General features: G+C 49.0%; 1 protein-coding gene across 1 annotated transcript in view; it reads left to right on the top strand.

The window, feature by feature from the left end:
- Positions 1-13,644, top strand: part of LOC309557763 (uncharacterized protein) — a 228,439-nt gene that overhangs the window by 42,332 nt on the left and 172,463 nt on the right. The window contains exons 9-12 of the mRNA XM_082260528.1: positions 3,934-4,007; positions 8,253-8,385; positions 8,798-8,934; positions 13,030-13,167. Coding sequence (XP_082116654.1) covers positions 3,934-4,007; positions 8,253-8,385; positions 8,798-8,934; positions 13,030-13,167 — 482 coding nt within the window. The remainder of the gene's footprint in view (positions 1-3,933; positions 4,008-8,252; positions 8,386-8,797; positions 8,935-13,029; positions 13,168-13,644) is intronic.

Below are 13,644 nucleotides of genomic sequence, written 5' to 3'. Positions count from 1 at the left end.
ATACAAAAAAAACATCAGCCGCCCGTGGTCTGGAGCTCCATGCAAGATTTTACGTCATGGGGTGAGGATCATCATGAGAAAAGTAAGGGATCAGCCCAGAACTACATGGGAGGAGCTTGTGATTGATCTCAAGGCAGTTGGGACCACAGTCACCAAACAAACCATTGATAACACGATACACCTCCATGGATTAAAATCCTGCAGTGGTCCCCCTCCTCAGGAAGGCACATGTACAGGTCTATCTAAAGTTTGCCAATGAACATCAAAATAAATCAGAGAAGGATTGGGAGAAAGTGCTGTGGTAGGTTGAGGCCAAAATTGAGTTCTTTGGCATTAACTTGACTCAGCGTGTTTGGAGGAAGAAAAATGCTGACTGTGACCCTAAGAACTCCATCCCTACAGTCACCTTCCTTTCAGTCACCATCCCTACAGTCACCTTCCTTTCAGTCACCATCCCTACAGTCACCGTCCCTACAGTCACCATCCCTACAGTCACCCTCCCTACAGTCACCCTCTCTACAGTCACCCTCCCTACAGTCACCCTCTCTACAGTCACCTTCCCTACAGTCACCTTCCCTACAGTCACCATCCCTACAGTCACCTTCCCTACAGTCACCATCTCTACAGTCCCCCTCCCTACAGTCACCTTCCCTACAGTCACCTTCCCTACAGTCACCTTCCCTACAGTCACCATCTCTACAGTCACCTTCCCTACAGTCACCTTCCCTACAGTCACCTTCCCTACAGTCACCATCCCTACAGTCACCATCCCTACAGTCACCTTCCCTACAGTCACCATCCCTACAGTCACCTTCCCTACAGCCACCTTCCCTACAGTCACCTTCCCTACAGTCACCATCCCTACAGTCACCATCCCTACAGTCACCTTCCCTACAGTCACCATCTCTACAGTCCCCCTCCCTACAGTCACCATCTCTACAGTCACCCTCCCTACAGTCACCATCCCTACAGTCACCGTCCCTACAGTCACCGTCCCTACAGTCACCGTCCCTACAGTCACCATCTCTACAGTCCCCCTCCCTACAGTCACCATCTCTACAGTCACCCTCCCTACAGTCACCATCCCTACAGTCACCGTCCCTACAGTCACCTTCCCTACAGACACCATCCCTACAGTCAATCGCAAAGGTGAAAACAATATGCTTTGGGGCCGTTTCACTGCTATAGGTACAGAACAACTTTCCTGCATTGAGGGGCCAATATGCGGGGCCATGTATTGTGAAATCTTGGATGAGAACCTTTTTCCCTCAGCCAGAACACTGAAGATGGGTCATGGATGGGTCTTCCAGTATGACAATGACCCTGAACATATCACAAGCAACAAAGAAGAGGCTCAAGAGGAAGCACATTAGGGTCATGGAGTGGCCTAGCCAGTCTTCAGACCTTCATCCTATAGAAGATTCTTGGAGGGAGAGGAAACTTTGAGTTTCCAAGTGACAGCCAAGAAACCTTAAGGATTTAGAGAAGATCTGTAAAGAAGAGTGGAGCAAAATCCCTCCTGAGATGTGTGGAAACCTGGCCACCGACTACAAGAAACGTCTGACCTCTGTGCTTCCATCTACAAGAAACGTCTGACCTCTGTGCTTCCAACTACAAGAAACGTCTGACCTCTGTGACCCCAACTACAAGAAACGTCTGACCTCTGTGCTTCCCATCTACAAGAAACGTCTGACCTCTGTGCTTCCATCTACAAGAAACGTCTGACCTCTGTGCTTCCACCTACAAGAAACGTCTGACCTCTGTGCTTCCAACTACAAGAAATGTCTGACCTCTGTGCTTCCAACTACAAGAAACGTCTGACCTCTGTGCTTCCATCTACAAGAAACGTCTGACCTCTGTGCTTCCATCTACAAGAAACGTCTGACCTCTGTGCTTCCAACTACAAGAAACGTCTGACCTCTGTGCTTCCATCTACAAGAAACGTCTGATCTCTGTGCTTCCATCTACAAGAAACGTCTGACCTCTGTGCTTCCATCTACAAGAAACGTCTGACCTCTGTGCTTCCATCTACAAGAAACGTCTGACCTCTGTGCTTCCATCTACAAGAAACGTCTGACCTCTGTGCTTCCATCTACAAGAAACGTCTGACCTCTGTGCTTCCAACTACAAGAAACGTCTGACCTCTGTGCTTCCCAACTACAAGAAACGTCTGACCTCTGTGCTTCCATCTACAAGAAACGTCTGACCTCTGTGCTTCCATCTACAAGAAACGTCTGACCTCTGTGCTTCCATCTACAAGAAACGTCTGACCTCTGTGCTTCCATCTACAAGAAACGTCTGACCTCTGTGTTTCCATCTACAAGAAACGTCTGACCTCTGTGCTTCCATCTACAAGAAACGTCTGACCTCTGTGCTTCCAACTACAAGAAACGTTCGACCTCTGTGCTTCCATCTACAAGAAACGTCTGACCTCTGTGCTTCCAACTACAAGAAACGTCTGACCTCTGTGCTTCCATCTACAAGAAACGTCTGACCTCTGTGCTTCCACTTACAAGAAACGTCTGACCTCTGTGCTCCCATCTACAAGAAACGTCTGACCTCTGTGCTTCCATCTACAGGAAACGTCTGACCTCTGTGCTTCCATCTACAAGAAACGTCTGACCTCTGTGCTTCCATCTACAAGAAACGTCTGACCTCTGTGCTTCCATCTACAAGAAATGTCTGACCTCTGTGCTTCCATCTACAAGAAACGTCTGACCTCTGTGCTTCCACTTACAAGAAACGTCTGACCTCTGTGCTTCCAACTACAAGAAACGTCTGACCTCTGTGCTTCCATCTACAAGAAACGTCTGACCTCTGTGCTTCCACTTACAAGAAACGTCTGACCTCTGTGCTCCCATCTACAAGAAACGTCTGACCTCTGTGCTTCCAACTACAAGAAACGTCTGACCTCTGTGCTTCCAACTACAAGAAACGTCTGACCTCTGTGCTTCCATCTACAAGAAACGTCTGACCTCTGTGCTTCCATCTACAAGAAACGTCTGACCTCTGTGACCCCCAACTACAAGAAACGTCTGACCTCTGTGCTTCCATCTACAAGAAACGTCTGACCTCTGTGCTTCCATCTACAAGAAACGTCTGACCTCTGTGCTCCCATCTACAAGAAACGTCTGACCTCTGTGCTTCCAACTACAAGAAACGTCTGACCTCTGTGCTTCCAACTACAAGAAACGTCTGACCTCTGTGCTTCCATCTACAAGAAACGTCTGACCTCTGTGCTTCCATCTACAAGAAACGTCTGACCTCTGTGACCCCCAACTACAAGAAACGTCTGACCTCTGTGCTTCCATCTACAAGAAACGTCTGACCTCTGTGCTTCCATCTACAAGAAACGTCTGACCTCTGTGCTTCCATCTACAAGAAACGTCTGACCTCTGTGCTTCCAACAAGGGTTTCTCCACCAACTACTAAGTCATGTTTTGCTTGAGGATCAAACACTTATTTTACTCACTGAACTGCAACTCCATTTATAACATTTCTATCATGTATTTATTCTGGATTTTGGTTGATATTCTGTCTCTATCATATAAAATACACCGATGATAAAAATTATACATTTTTCTGTAAGTGGGCAAAATTACACAATCTGCAGGGGATCAAACCATTACTTTCCCCGCAATAACTCTGTCGCCTTCATCCAGTAGCAATGGAGTGGAGTGTGCCTCATCTATGAATGTGCATTTGGCCATCAGTGATTGGACATACTTCTAGAAGATGACAGATGGATCGGAGTTGAATGGGATCCTCCATTTTCTCTGTATTCATCTATTTCTCATTCGCCCATTGCAGTTCTAGTACACAGATTACTGAGGGTGGAGCACATGCTAGACTCCAAATAAGGCCGGAGGTATGGCGGGGCTCCTGAACCTTTCTCCCAGAATGTATCCTTACCAATCTCTTTCTCTTCTGCAGGAACGCAGTCAAAGGATGCAACTTCTTTCCAGATGGAGATGTCCCAGGAAGGGTTCAGTGCCGTCCTAACAGAGGTCATTAATATGTATTATAGGAACAAATAATAAAGCCATTTGTGTTATTACTGTTATAACCATCACTGATTTTATCACTATTGCCACTACTGCCATATACAGTTGTGTTAAAAATAATGGCAGTGTCAGTGTGTTTAACCGGTTCCCATGCAGCCTATTGGGGCAAGACACCGGGGCCAGCCCCCCATCGATCCGGGTGGACGTCATATTTCATCCTCCCAGATCGGGCCATGCAGCGGCACGATCCATCACTGGGTGCTTTCACCAGTCTTGAATATAGATATCAGGTATTATAGCTGCATAACATATAAGACTAGCCCAACTGGTCACCCTGCCGGTTTTCTATTGGATGAAGGTCCAGGGATTGGGCTGGTCACCCCACAAGTTTTCGACTGGATGAAGGTCCAGGGATTGGGCTGGTCACCCCATAAGTTTTCTATTGGATGAGGGTCCGAGGATTGGACTGGTTGCCCCACCAGTTTTCTATTGGATGAAGGTCCGAGGATTGGGCTGGTCGCCCCAAAAGTTTTCTATTGGATGAAGGTCCAAGGATTGGGCTGGTCACCCCATAGGTTTTCTATTGGATGAAGGTACGGGAATTGGGCTGGTCACCCCATAGGTTTTCTATTGGATGAAGGTACGGGAATTGGGCTGGTTATCCAACAAGTTTTCTATTGGATGAAGGTACGAGAATTGGGCTGGTTATCCAACAAGTTTTCTATTGGATGAAGGTACGAGAATTGAGCTGGTTATCCAACAAGTTTTCTATTGGATGAAGGTACGAGAATTGGGCTTATCACCCCACAAGTTTTCTATTGGATGAAGGTCCGAGGATTGGGCTGGTCATCCCATAAGTTTTCTATTGGATGAAGGTACGGGAATTGGGCTTGTCACCCCACAAGTTTTCTATTGGAAGAAGGTCCAGGGATTCTGCTGGTCACCCCACAAGTTTTCTATTGGATTAAGGTCTGGGGATTGGGCTTGTCACTTTAGGCCCGTCAATGTGTTCTTTGGCAAATTGTAACCTCTTCAGAGCATGTTGTTTTCTCATCAATAGGACTTTACGGGGGATTCTCACCGATAGCTTGGCTTTACATAGGCGTACAGTACTCACAGGTGACAATGGGCGGGGCTTCTTGCTGATAGCTTGGCTTTACATAGGCGTACAGTACTCACAGGTGACAATGGGCGGGGCTTCTTGCTGATAGCTTGGCTTTACATAGGCGTACAGTACTCACAGGTGACAATGGGCGGGGCTTCTTGCTGATAGCTTGGCTTTACATAGGCGTACAGTACTCACAGGTGACAATGGGCGGGGCTTCTTGCTGATAGCTTGGCTTTACATAGGCGTACAGTACTCACAGGTGACAATGGGCGGGGCTTCTTGCTGATAGCTTGGCTTTACATAGGCGTACAGTACTCACAGGTGACAATGGGCGGGGATTCTCACCATTAGCTTGGCTTTACATAGGCGTACAGTACTCACGGGTGACAATGGGCGGGGCTTCTTGCTGATAGCTTGGCTTTACATAGGCGTACAGTACTCACAGGTGACAATGGGCGGGGCTTCTTGCTGATAGCTTGGCTTTACATAGGCGTACAGTACTCATAGGTGACAATGGGCGGGGCTTCATGCTGACAGCTTGGCTTTACATAGGCGTACAGTACTCACAGGTGACAATGGGCGGGGCTTCTTGCTGATAGCTTGGCTTTACATAGGCGTCTTCGAATTGTTACAGTGCTCACAGGTAACTTTACACCTTTCCTCGCCCTGGAGGTGATCATTGGCTGATCAATGGTCTTTTTGGCTATCCTTCCATCCATTCCAATGGTAGTTTTCCATTTTCTTCCACGTCTTTCTGGTTTTGGTTGCCATTTTTAATCATTTGTGTTCATTTTAGCTGAGCTGCACTTTTTTTATGTTTCCTTTCTCCAATCAACAGTAGGCTGTTCTTCTGAACAATGCCTGGGATGACCCATGTTACTCAGATTTTCAGAGAGAAAAACACTACAACCGGCATCAGCAGCGGCGGCTCTCTGCTTCTCTTCCGTTCCCCAGCGTGGCGGCTTCTCTTCAGTCCTCCCGGCTCCGCCTCCTCCCCAGCCAATGGCATGGGGTTTGCCTTTCGGCCAATAAGGAAGCGCATATTGCCGCCGCTTCCTGATTGGCCAGGAGGAGGATCCGTGGGACAATAGCGAATTTTCATTCGCTATTGTCACACAATGGGTGGAGTCGAGGCGCACTGCTCTGCACCCCGGGACCACCCTTTCCATAACCCTATTAGAGCCTCTGGCTCTAATCAAGTGATGGAAAAAAAAAGCCTCATTGAACTCCATGCGTCCGGCGCCCCGCATGTAGATTAGGGGGCCGGACGCATGGATAGGGGGGGCGGCGCCCCTGCGCCCCCAACACACCGGCCACCACTGTCCAGCATGTACAACATTTGCTGCCTTCCTCCTTAAAGGAGAAGTACGGGGAAAGCTTGTTTGGCTGTATTTTTCTAGTAGATCACAGGAGTGTAGTTCGTACTGCACTCCTGTGACCGGCTGAAGCCCGCTGTCGGCTGACGTCACAGAGCCAGTCCAGGCTTGGGAAAGATTGTAATCACATGGGCGGGATCTGTCCACATGCCTGGACTGGCAGCAGCGAGCCTCTGTGAGCAAAGGGGGGGGGGGAGAGCAGAGAGCCAGTGACTGACAATCACCAGCTCTCTGTTCTGGGAGCTGTGAGAATCGAGTGATCTGCGATGTTTGATTGGTCGGTTCTCGGTGTTAGAGACTGTGTGGACCGATTCTGCATCCACCAGTACAGTGCATCCGGAAAGTACTCAGCACTTCACTTTTTCCACATTTTGTTATGTTACAGCCTTATTCCAAAATGGATTAAATTCTTTATTTTCCTCAACATTCTACAAACAATCCCCCATAATGACAGCGTGAAAGAAGTTTGAAATATTAAAAATAAAAAACAAAAAAATCCTATGTACATCAGTATCACAACCTTTGCCATGACACTCAGAATTGAACTCAGGTGCATCCAGTTTCCACAAATCATAATTAAGATGTTTCTACATCTTGATTGGAGTCCACCTGTGGTAAATTCAGTTGGACAGTGGACATCATTTGGAAAGGCACACACCTGTCTATATAAGGTCCCACAGGTAACAGTGCATGTCAGAGCACAAACCAAGCCGTGAAGTCCAAGGAATTGTCTGTAGACCTCAGGGAGAGGATTGTATGGAGGCACAGATCGGGGGAAGGGTACAGAAACATTTCTGCAGCATTGAAGGTCCCAATGAGCACAGTGGCCTCCATCATCCATAAATGGAAGATGTTTGGAACCACCAGGACTCTTCCTACATTGGGCCACCTGGGCCAAACTGAGTGATCGGGGGAGAAGGAACCTTAGTCAGGGAGGTGACCAAAAACCTGATGGTCACTCTGACAGAGCTCCAGCATTTCTCTGTGGAGAGAACCTTCCAGAAGAACAACCATCTCTTCAGCACTCCACCAATCAGGCCTGTATGGGTGTGGCCAGACGGAAGCCACTCCTCAGTAAAAGGCACGTGACAGCCCACCTGGAGTTTGCCAAATGGAACCTGAAGAACTCTCAGACCTTGAGAAACAAAATTCTCTGCTCTGATGAAACAAAGAACCCTTTAGCCTGAATGGCAAGCGTCATGTCTGGAGGACACCATAATCAGTGCCTGACCTCACAAATACACTTCTGGGAGAATGGTCAAACATTCCCATAGACACACTCCTAAACCTTGTGGACAGAATTCCCAGAAGAGTTGAAGCTGTTATAGCTGCAAATGGTGGACCAACTCAATATTGAACCCTACGGACTAAGACTGGGGTGCCATTAAAGTCCATGTGTGTGTAAAGGCCGGCGTCCCAATACTTTTGGTAAATTAGTGTATTTCATATTCCATAACTGGATCAGTGATTAAAGAGAATATAATATAGTGATGATTAGATGTCTACAATACTATAAGAACAGTCTCGTAGAGTGGCTCCAGCACTCAGAAGTCCAATAGAAGCCCTTTATTAATTGTGAGCCCTTTTTAGTGATGAGCCTCCTTTATTCCTGGACCTCCAATATTGGTGGGCTTTCTTTAATAATCAGTTGTCCCTGTTACTCTTTTATTAAATCTACTTTGGTTCCAGCTCTGGAGGTGACGTGTGTATGCTCCTCTGTCCTGCAGACCATCTGTTATTTAACCTTTGTCTTCTTCTCCTCAGGATGGGCCCATCCTCGGGGCAGTTGGTGCTTATGGTTGGTCAGGAGGGATATCAGTTTACACTGCGGGACAGCAGAATGGTACCTTTATCAACGATGCAAAGGATCAGACGGACATGAGGGACTCTTATATGGGTGAGAAGACAAATTATCTCCTCCAAAGTCATCATGTTTGGGCAAAAAATTGATAAGCACTAAGTTATTTTTTATTTGCACTAATATTATTTAATGCAAGGTCTACTTCATCAGGGATGATGGGCTCCTGATGATGACCACGTAGGTATACAGACCTGGGAACTCACCTCTGGAGTACCATCTTCCATCCCTGAGCTGTAGTGGAGGAGGGGGGCACATGTTTTCTGAGGAAGTCTAGCACTTGTTCTGGGTTGCAACTGCTCCTATTTGTATGGAAAAAGCAGGAAACGCCATATATTGGCCATATTTAACAGATCACAGAAGTTCCTGAATATGCCACTTTAATTACACTTCAGGAGCAGGAGTTGTACCGTTGTATTTTTGCATATGTAACATCAGCGAATCTCTGTAGGTTATGCTATACAGAAGGTAAAAAAGGACCTCATAGCAGTTGGGGCCCCAAGATACCAACATACCGGGAGGGTCCTGATCTACAAGAAGGGAGGCAACAACCAGTGGAGGCAAGTGGCCACAGCCAATGGAGAGCAGGTGAGCCAGAAATTGTCAGGGGAAAAATGGTAATTATGGTGGAAGTATGGACCTCATTCATCATTGTGTGTAAAAGAAGAATTGTCTGTGCTCTTCCGTGCAAACCAGTTAGTCTCCAGTACTGTAAAATGTGTATCCCTGGTTCCAGAAACGAAGAATTAAGCTCCTAGAAATCCATAAGGAGAGGTCAGTAAACTTGTAACAAGTGAAGGGGGGAAATACTTCACAAACCAACCTGAAGGCCGCACCTTGAGTTGCTTACATTATACAGCCAACCTCATCTATTAATTGGAATATTCTGATATGTTCCAGACATTTCTGACATTTTTATTCCATTCCATAGTCATCACTGTTTCCTTCTCATATACAGATATACATTTCATAGATGATAAAAGCAGGGGACAATAAATAAAGTCCTCAGACAAGGAAGATGAGACATATTGCACCTGGTGGAGGGTGCCGTCAGGGTTGCTCTGCTGATTCCTGTGACATTCCTGATTCCTCTTCATCTAGCTCTCCTCAGACTTAGCTATTTGCTACACAAAACAAGCAGGAACCCAATCTTCATGTGTCAGGGACAGCGGTTCCTATGCACAGAGAGAAGGACTATCTAGCTCGTGCCGGAGTATATCAGAGGCTACATTGAGACACAGAGGTCACAATGGTGCACCGGAGCACACTAAAGGCACAGGGGCACCCTTGGGGACACATGTAGGCAGATGTAGTCTCATTTCTCTACTGCAGGTGGCGCTCAACCGCAGCAACAATGCAAAGTGTGAGAAAGTCAAGAGGAACTTGGTTCCTCTATGGTTTCTTGGCTCACTGGGGCAGAGATCTGGTTGGTTTCAGCCCATGTGACTCTGTTGGCCATCTTGGGTCAGGCAAAGTCTATTTAAGACCCTGGCTCCTGAGTGTGCGCATTTAGCACATGGGAAATGTAGGGACAGAGGCGGCTCTAGGCTTTGAGAGGCCTTAGGCAAATCTTAGACATGAGGCCCCACTCACGCCCAAAATGGGAAAAATAATTCAAGCGATAGAAATTAACTGTATAGATTGCAAATATTAAGAGCCTTAAATACTATGAACTATGACAGTCTTTAGAATTTCCTCTAACTGATTACTCTTTAATCAAATATCATTAAACATAGGGTATAGGGGGAATGAAGATGACAGGGGGTGGGGCGGTAGGAAGCTTGCAGAGGTGTGCAGGGGGGATGAAGATGACAGGGGGTGGGATGGTAGGAAGCGCGCAGAGGGGTACAGGGGGGGATGAAGATGACAGTGGGGTGGGGTGGTAGGAAGCTGGCAGAGGGGTGCATGGGAGATGACGAGGGGTGGGATGGTAGGAAACTGGCAGAGTGGTACGGGGGGATGAAGATGACAGGGGTACAGGGGTAGAAGGAAGCTGACAGAGGGGTGCAGGGGGATGAAGATGACAGGGGTACAGGGGTGGAAGGAAGCTGGCAGAGGGGTGCAGAGGGATGAAGATGAAAGGGGGTACAGGGGTGGAAGGAAGCTGGCAGAGGGGTACAAGGGGGGATGAAGATGACAGTGGGGTGGGGTGGTAGGGAGTTTGCAGAGTGGTACAGGGGGGATGAAGATGACAGGGGAAACAGGGGTGGAAGGAAGCTGACAGAGGGGTGCAGGTGGATGAAGATGACAGGGGGTGGGGTGGTAGGAAGCTTGCAGAAGGGTGCAGGGGGGGATGAAGATGACAGGGGGTGGGGTGGTAAGTAGCTGGCAGAGGGGTGCAGGGGGATGAAGATGACGGGTTGGGATGGAAGGAAGCTGGCAGAAGGGTACAGGGGGGATGAGGACGACAGGGGATGGGATGTTAGGAAGCTGGCAGAGGGTTACAGGGGGGATGAGGATGACAAGGGGTGGGATGTTAGGAAGCTGGCAGAGGGGTAAAGGGGGGGGGACTAAGATGACAGTGGGGTGGGGTGGTAGGAAGCTGGCAGAGGGGTGCATGGGGGATGATGAGGGGTGGGATGGTAGGAAGCTGGCAGAGTGGTACAGGGGGGATAAAGATGACAGGGGGTACAGGGGTGGAAGGAAGCTGACAGAGGGGTGCAGGGGGATGAAGATGACAGGGGGTGGGATGGTAGGACGCTGGCAGAGTGGTACAGGGGGATGAAGATGACAGGGGGTACAGGGGTGGACGAAGCTGGCAGAGGGGTGCAGAGAGATGAAGATGAAAGGGGGTACAGGGGTGGAAGGAAGCTGGAAGAGGGGTGCAGGGGGATGAAGATGACAGAGGGTGGGATAGTAGGAAGCTGGCAGAGGGGTACAAGGGGGGATGAAGATGACAGTGGGGTGGGGTGGTAGGAAGCTTGCAGAGTGGAACAGGGGGGATGAAGATGACAAGGGGTACAGGGGTGGAAGGAAGCTGACAGAGGGGTGCAGGGGGATGAAGATGACAGGGGGTACAGGGGTGGAAGGAAGCTGGCAGAGGGGTGCAGGGGGATGAAGATGACAGGGGGTACAGGGGTGGAAGGAAGCTGGCAGAGGGGTGCAGGGGGATGAAGATGACAGGGGGTACAGGGGTGGGAGGAAGCTTGCAGAGGGGTGCAGGGGGATGAAGATGACAGGGGGTACAGGGGTGGAAGGAAGCTGGCAGAGGGGTGCAGGGGAATGAAGATGACAGGGGGTACAGGGGTGGAAGGAAGCTGGCAGAGGGGTGCAGGGGGATGAAGATGACAGGGGGTACAGGGGTGGAAGGAAGCTGGCAGAGTGGTGCAGGGGGATGAAGATGACAGGGGGTACAGGGGTGGAAGGAAGGCGGCTGTCACAGGAAGTGGTCACTGTCAGTGTCGGGCAGGACAGTCTTGCAGTACCTCCAGACTGACTCCTCGATGATTGCCAGGGGGGCGGTGTCAGCTCTGGCAGGTCCCTCAGGGAGAGTAGATCAGGGAGTTGCTCGGCCGCTGTGTACATTATCCACGGAGCTTGGTAAAGGGGAGGAGCCGAGGGAGGGGAGTACATGGAGCCACCCACTGACCCTGGGACAGTGGGCAGGGCTCAGTGCAAAAGAGGTCAGCCCATCTCTCGCCAGGGAAAACTAGTTGTGGAAACCGCAGGCTTTTGCACTGCATTAAAGACGGCCCTGGGGACACGGACCGTGGGACCGGGGTACATTCCCTCTTACTGTGCCACACACACATCAGACAAATTAGGCGGCCGCGAGGCCCCTGGGAGCGCGAGGCCTTAGGTGTCCGCCTAATTTGCCTAATTAGAGAGCCGCCTCTGTGTAGGGACAGGTCACTCTTCTGCAGGGCAGCCATCAGAAATTTTGGGGCCCCTTACACAGTTTTAGGCCTGATCCCCCCCCCCCCCCCGCCCTCGGGCCTGACCTGACCACCAACATTCCCCAGGACCCGCCTACCATTTCGTTATCCTCCTCCGGTCCCATGTCCTCCTCCAGTCCCATCTCCTCCATCCCAAGAAAATAAAGGTGAACGGTTCTAGTAAATGCCCCCCCAGGCGTGAACAGCTGGAGAATAGGGGAGGGTGGGGCCTACAGCTGTGTGTGAGGGGCAGGACCCCTAGTCTGCAAGGGAACGGCAGAGCTTACAATGGAATGGTATTGCAAGGACAGGTGGCAACCCTACCCTGTTTGGGGCCCCTCTGGACGCCTGGGCCCCCTACATGTGTATGGGCTGTACCTCCCTGATGGCGGCCCTGCTCTTCTGCCAGCTACAGCAATAGCAGCAGGGACATTTTCTAGATGGGTAGGGAAAGTCTAAGGATTCCCCACATCTCCTGAAAACCTTCCTGGCTTGGGCATGAACCAGCCCGGTTCCTCTCTATTGGGGCAACTGAGGAAATTTACTCTACTAGGTCCTTATAGGAGGTTTTATTCTTCTGGGTTCTCTTAGGAATAGAACACCAATAAAGAAAAGCTTCCATTTGTCCTGATATCTCGCGTCTCTCTGAATTGTCTGCTGAAAGTCCTCTTCCTTATTGGTCACCAGCTAATGTCTCCAGAAGACAGAAATAAAAAGTATAAGGCTGGGGATGTACTTCAGAACCAGGTCCATGAACTTTATCCAAATGTCTATTCTTCTCTCATGGTGCTTTACATTTCTCTCTCAGATCGGGTCATACTTCGGGTCAGTTCTAAGTATTCTTAATGAAAATTCAAAACAACCTGTCCTTGTGGTTGGGGCTCCAACATATTACTCTCCAGAAGTGCCAAGCGGACGGGTGTACCTGTGTCCCATTCCCATCCAGGTGAGGTATTTAGTACAGTAGACACAAAGAATATTTAAAATATAAATGAATCGAACTTGATGGAACCGAACCAGTGAGAACTGGGGGCATCAATGGTTTTCAGAACTCTGATTGTAGTTGAAGAATTGTACAGGGGATAGGACTAAATGGTGAAAATCACCAGCAGTTAGGAGGTTTGTGGAAAGATTAGAACCCCTGTCAGTCTTTTTTTGATGTCTGTTTCCCGCCTGGGGAGGTTCTCTATAAATTTGTCCTGGTAGCCATTGTCACTGGAACTAAATGTGAAGAAAAATCTAAAATTCTGAGTTGTCAGAAAACGAATAGAAGGGAAATCATCCAATGGGGACACCTATCTAAGCGGGGACTTCCCTCACTTTGGACACATTTCATCTCAGTTGGGTCTTCAGGATAGAAAGGGAAGGATTCCAAGATTACACAATCCACCTGTCAGGTGTTTTTACCATTCCTTACTATATC

Source organism: Pelophylax lessonae (assembly GCF_965119305.1).
Source record: "Pelophylax lessonae genome assembly, chromosome: 6".
Taxonomy (NCBI): Eukaryota; Metazoa; Chordata; class Amphibia; order Anura; family Ranidae; genus Pelophylax; species Pelophylax lessonae.
Note: the sequence above shows the minus strand (reverse complement) of the source record. Positions and strands in the feature narration are given on the sequence as shown.